At 25.7% G+C, this 6,791-nt stretch overlaps 1 protein-coding gene across 1 annotated transcript; it reads left to right on the top strand.

Moving 5' to 3' along the window:
- The first annotated feature begins 3,829 nt into the window (after positions 1-3,829).
- LOC114413749 (annexin D5-like) lies at positions 3,830-6,768 on the top strand. The gene is made up of 4 exons (XM_028378294.1): positions 3,830-3,907; positions 5,195-5,410; positions 5,481-5,570; positions 6,305-6,768. Exons 2-4 carry the CDS (start codon positions 5,252-5,254, stop codon positions 6,419-6,421), a joined length of 366 nt encoding a protein of 121 aa, XP_028234095.1. The 5' UTR covers positions 3,830-3,907; positions 5,195-5,251; the 3' UTR covers positions 6,422-6,768.
- The last annotated feature ends 23 nt before the right edge of the window (positions 6,769-6,791 follow it).

Below are 6,791 nucleotides of genomic sequence, written 5' to 3'. Positions count from 1 at the left end.
TTATAATTATATATATATATATATATATATATATATATATATATTCAAATTCAAGTTAAATTAAAAATATTGAAGATGATAAATTAAGAGAGATAAGAAGTTAAGTTAAACGGTTGAATTGACATTAAAAACATAAAACAATATATTACATGTAATTTATTATTTGAATTTTGAAATTATATATATATATATATATTATATATATATATATATATATATATATATATATATATTTGAAATTAGTTATACTAGATTATTCTAGTATAATTTTACAACTTTTGAATTTTCTGATAAAATTTTCTAGATCTAGTTTTTGTAAGGTTGACGCCATTTGCAACCATTGAAAATTTGAAATTCGAAAGAAGTCTTTTTTTTTTAATTGGTTGTATTAATTATCTAGTGTTTGTTTCACGAGATTTTCTTGAATTCTTAGATATGTTATTCCTAAAAATATTCAATGAGAACAACATTTCCGAGTATTTTAAAAATAACGTTTTTGATTAATTATTGATAATCTTTTTTATATCTCCAGAAATATTTAAAATATATATATGTTGGGTTCACATTTTTTTTCTTAATATATGTTATATTACTGAAATATCTTTTTATATTAAAGAAATTATTATATTTATATCAACAACCAGTTATACCATAAATTGATGTTATATGACACCAATGTTTTACATAAATTTTTTTAAATATATATATATATATATATATATATATATATATGAAATTAAATTCAAATTTAAAACACGACTGTAAATTACTTTTCGTATTGTACAATTTTTACCTAAAAAATAATAAACAAATTGAGAAAAATCACATAGGAATGTGTAAAGTTAACTTCTGATTACACATTAGCAAAAATATACCATAGCATAACAAAAATAATATATTAGGTAGAGGTAAGTAAAGAAGGAGTGGAGTAGTGGATATTAATAGCAAGTATAATAATATTTTTACATAACAAATAAAATTCTTATCTCACAGAAATTTACATTCTCATTCTCCTTTCAAATCAATACAAACAAAAACAAAACGAACACGAGAATGTTATTTTCTTGGAAATAAAATATGTCCGAAATTGGATTCTAACATATGAAGACATATTTCCATTTTCATATTCCTCAACAATATCTCTAGGACGTAGGCACTTGGAGTTTTGGGTGGGGGAGGGCTGATTTTTCTTAAAGTTAAAAATCTTTAGTATGTATATTTCGATAATTATTTTTAATGTAAATAAAGTAAATAATTTAATAATAAAAAAGTAAAACATATATGTATCTATGTTTTGTGTCTGCACGAATTAACAACAACAACATTTTCCTAAATATAATGCTCTAATTTATTCCTTGAACACCTTAATTAACCAGACAAAAAAAAATTAATGCAAAAATTCTGACAGCAAAATACATATTGATAATGGTTGATCCCCTTGCGTATAATGTAAGATCATTATTTTAGTGTGATCTGAAAATAAATCATGTGTTACGTTACTTATATACATATATATATATATATATATATATATATATATATATATATATAAATTTAATCATGTAATGTTATGTGGTTTATATTATCGATAATTTATTTAATTAAATTTAATAAAATATTATCTAATAAATTTTAAATTTATCTAGTAAAATATTATGATCTAATTATATTTAATATGTAATTAAGAATGTAACTAATTTTTTTACACAATAATAATGTAATTATATTTAATATAATACTAAATATTTTAAAAATGATAATTATAAGTATAGTACTAAATATTTAATATGTAATTAAAATATAGTTAATCTTTTTACACAATTTTAATATAATTATATTTAATATGATAATAAATATTTTAAAAGATGATATTATATATATATATATATATATATATATATATTAGATATTATTAAATACAAGTAAAAATTTATAATTTAATCATGTGTATCGCATGAATATAAAATTTTGTATTTATTTTTAATTTGAAATCCTATAAATAATTTTTACTTAGAAATTGTATAAATAGTTTTAAATAATTTTATGAATAATACTATTTTGGAATAATATTATATTATATAGTTGAAAATACTAAAAAATTAATTTAAATTTAATTAGTTATATATTTATGGTAAAATAATATTTCATATCTATATTTAATAATTTTATATACAAAAAATTTTGTTAACTAATATTTATAAAATAAGCTTAAATATCATTTTTATATAATTATATAATAAATATTTTAATATTAAATTATTAAATATATTTTTATTACAAAATATTACATGCATAATAATATCATAAATTAAATTAATTGTGATAGTGTTGAAATTTTTTACATAATTTTTTTACATAAATACATTTGAATTGCATAAGATTTGTCTCTCATACTTGTTTCCTTTTATTATAATAAAAAAATTAAATATTTATAATTATCTTGATTAAATCATATGCATGTGTGATAATAATTAATTTATTAAAATTTTAAATATTAGATTTTTTTTATACTGAATCATAAAAGAGAACCATTTTTACTTCTTTTATATAATTTTTATATAAAACCGTAAGATAATTCACGACTTTAAAATTCTTCATTTTCTTTTAATTAATTATTTAAAGTCTTAAAACATTATATAATTTCAAAAGACGTTCTAAATTTTTTATTTTAAATTTATTTTTAACAATTCTAAATTAGTTTTAATTTATAATTTATTTAATATTTTTATATTATTTTTATTGAATATTTTTTATATTTTGTATATTATTTTTATTTAATATATTTCTATATTTTTATATTTAATATAATGTTTTACTTTAACATTATAACTAAATAATAAACATTAACCCTACTATCTCACGACTTTAAAGTTGTCTCAATAAAATAATATACAAAAATATAGAAATATATTAAATAAAATGATATATAAAAATATAAATAAAATATTAAATAAAATTATAAATTAAAATTAATTTAGAGTGGTTAAAAATTAACTTAAAATAAAAATAAAGGATAATTTTAAAGTCGTATAATATTTTATAATTTCAAAATAAATAATTAAAAAATAGATAACTTGAAGTCATTAATTATCTTACGATTTTGTATAAAAAAATTTAAAAAAAAGTAGAAATCATTCAATTTTTATAAATTTAGTATAAAAATATAATACAATCGTCCAGCTTTTTATGATTTCATTATAAAAATAATCTTACAATTCATCCATATTTGAAAAAATTATCCCCTCTCGTACTTTCGCCCTTCTACTTTAATATACATTGAAATTGACTCACCAAACAAGTAACGTCTATTTTACATAATTAATATACTTAAAAATATAAAAATTTATTTAAAAATAAATATACCATCAATTTAGATATTTTATTTTATGTTACTTATCTTCCTTATCATTTTTAATTTTTAATAACTTACTTAGTAACCAAATATTTTAATTGAAATTGAAAAATACATTAATTAAATAAATAAATAGTTTGGCATGAAACAAAATAATCTAAAAAATAGTATTCTAAATTCACGAATAACAAAGAAAGTAAATCAATTATTGACGGGTATTATGAAGTTAAGATTTGGATAAAGTGAAGAGATCTAAAAAAGTTGGTTTAGGAGTGGTTCCGTTTGGATGGCGACACTTGCTCCTTCCCCGAGAGACGATGCCATTCAAAAGGTAAGACTTTCTTGTATTATTTTGGCACTCAATGAATCAATTACAGGATTTGGATGTTGTCATCAACATACTTGCTCACCCAGCGTGCCTACATCCAACAAGAATACAAAACTACGTATTCCGCTGACCTTCTCAAACGCTATCTTCTTTGGACGCGATGCTATCATCCTCATTCTAAATTTGGTCTTCATCTTGAAACAAACACCTCCGGGGATCATAAAAAGGTCTTTCTTCTCCGTCTTTATTTGTTCTTCATTCTAAAAGAAATTCAAACTACAATAACACTCCACATGTGCATCAAAGTTATATTAGGATATTTCTGAAATCTTTGGTGGATATTTCCTATACAGCCACTGCTTCTGGTCGCTGCATTCTGCTTTCAAATTTCTAGTTTAATCACTTCTACCCAATCATTTGAGGCAAGGCTCTCTAGTTACTCCCTTACGAATTTATAGATGAATGATTTTGGATCGAATGCCTGTTGGTAGTTGCAAGATTTCAATCTCAAATCAACTATGGATTGGATGTGGACTGATTTTCTGCTCTATCCATTTATTCGAATTTGCAAGTGTGTTTCACTGCCTATGTCTCTTGAGGGAAACCTTGTTCAGTTGTTTGTTTTTTATATCTGTTGGATGTAAAAATTCTACCACATTTCTTTTAGAGTGTGTTTGGATGAGGGTAAAAATTTTAAATTCTAAGAATTTTAAATATTTCAATTAAAATTCTTTTGTTTTTAAAATTTTGTGTTTGGATAAAAAAATTAAAAGTGTGGGGGTGAAAGAAAATGAATGTAAAGAGAAGAGAAGATATGGTTGATGTATTTTCAAAGAGAAGAATATTAATGCGATTATGGGGAGTCGTAGGAAAACCGGGACACAATGACGTACATCACCATATCCGACTACAGCATTCAGTCAACGACACAAGGTATGGCCAGGCCCTTCGCACCAGGGAGCATCTCCACCGCGTGATAGGCAGCGACGGCTGCTCCCCTAACTGGGGGTGCAGTTTTACGTGTCCTCTTACGCCCGCATCCGATCGACGTAGATGATGCTTCTTGAAGAAGAGGATCATCGACGCGAGTTCAAATGATGTTTCTTGAAAAAGAGGATTATCAACGTGAGAGAAGAGTCGCGAGTTCGAGAACGAGATTTCGAGAACTTTCAGATGGAAGAGAGGATGAAGGTTATAAAGGAAATACACAAACGTTTTAGAAGGTTCTTCTATCAAGAAAAGAATTTCAATTTCTCATATTTTAGAAGGAAATTAAAATTTCACATTTTTAGTTATTTAAAATTCTGTTTTAAAATTCTAAAAATTTAAATTCTTTATAAAAAAAATATCCAAACAATAAATTTTAGATCAAAAAAATTTAAATTCTCTGATAAACAGTTAAAATTTTCTATCCAAACGCACTCTTAATCTCAGTGCTAATCACATCTGAGTTCCTTCCAAGATATTCAAAGAATAAGTGTTACTAAAATATTTTGTGAAAACCTTTGATTCAGATTTTGCTTGCATATGTAACCACACCACGTCATGAAGGCCCTGAGGTAAATAGAGAGATGGCTGAGAAGGATACAAAAGTTCTCTACAAAGCAGGGGAGAAGAGACTGGGAACCGATGAGAAGACTTTTGTGCAAATATTCAGTGAAAGGAGTGCGGCACATTTGGCTGCTATAACTTCTTATTACCATAGCATGTATGGACACTCGTTGAAAAAGGTATCTTTACCACTTTTATTTCCTTCCAAGGTCCTTTTCTGCTGCTTATCCTTGCTGAATTTATATCCAGGCAGTAAAGAAGGAAACATCAGGAAATTTTGCTCTTGCACTTCTGACAATAGTTCAATGTGCTGAGAACCCTGCAAAATATTTTGCCAAGGTATTCCCCTTGCCTTGAATTTTGTGTAATTGCTTCTTGTAATGCCATTATACTTGGATGGAGATCAGAATGTTTTCATTCAATGATAACTACTCATCTTGTAAGAAACAAGGGTGATGGGTGAGAATCAAGTGATAAGTGCTGCAAGATAAGATGATTATGTTAGACTTATTGTTCAAATAATTTTCATTGAAGGATCTGTTAGCAACATTAGCACTGAGTTATTGAAACAAATGGATTATATAGTTGAAAATGTTAGAAACTTGATAAAGATGATCATTTAATACGTATCTTCATGGAGTACATACATGTAGGCTTTCGCAACATTAGCACTGAGTTCTTGAAACAAATGGATTATATAGTTGAAAATGTTAGAAACTTGATGAAGATGATCATTTAATACGTATCTTCATGGAGTACATACATGTAGGCTTTAGCAGGCTCAGGAGCCTCTCAAGGGTAAAAATCACTGCAGAGGGTGCAGTGTTTGATACTTTGAGGAGAAGGCTGACATTGATTGAATTAGGCGGCAGGGATCCCTTATAGTGATTTTTATGCTGCAGAGGATCCTTACCCCATTTAGCATGACTTATTAATGTAAATATGCATCAAGTAATTCTTCTTTCTGTAATATCTTGTGCCAATTTTGTAGTAGTTGGTTCTGTAAGCATAAAGTGAACCTTTTAAAATTTCTCATAAATCTGTGTTTTCAATTCATCTTTGGCACCGTGTAGGTCTTACGCAAGGCAATGAAAGGTTTGGGAACTGATGACACAAAACTTATAAGGGTGATATTAACAAGGGCTGAGATTGATTTACAGTATATCAAAGCTGAATATTTAAAGAAATAAAAGAAGACGCTTAACGATGTAGTTCACTTAGAAACATCCGGCCACGACAGAGCTTTTCTTCTCTCACTCTTAGGTCCCAACCAGTAGTAAAAAATGCCCAACGATGTTCTGTGTGGAATAAATTCAGCGTATGATGTTGAATACATGAACAGTACCAATATTTTCTGTATTGATATTGTAAATTAGGTAGTGCGTGGTGCTATGTAACTAATATGTCCACAATTTGGTTTCAGCACGTAGTATTTGATTGTCATCACAATGCACGGATTAGTTTGTGACGAGAAATATAAAGTTTACCATACTTGTGTGAGACGAGAATTATAAAGAATAATTTATTTATTTTTACCGATGATGAACTGTTTTCTTGTGA

This window comes from Glycine soja, chromosome 5, assembly GCF_004193775.1.
Source record: "Glycine soja cultivar W05 chromosome 5, ASM419377v2, whole genome shotgun sequence".
In the NCBI taxonomy this organism is placed as follows: Eukaryota; Viridiplantae; Streptophyta; class Magnoliopsida; order Fabales; family Fabaceae; genus Glycine; species Glycine soja.
This window is presented reverse-complemented; position numbering and strand designations above follow the sequence as displayed.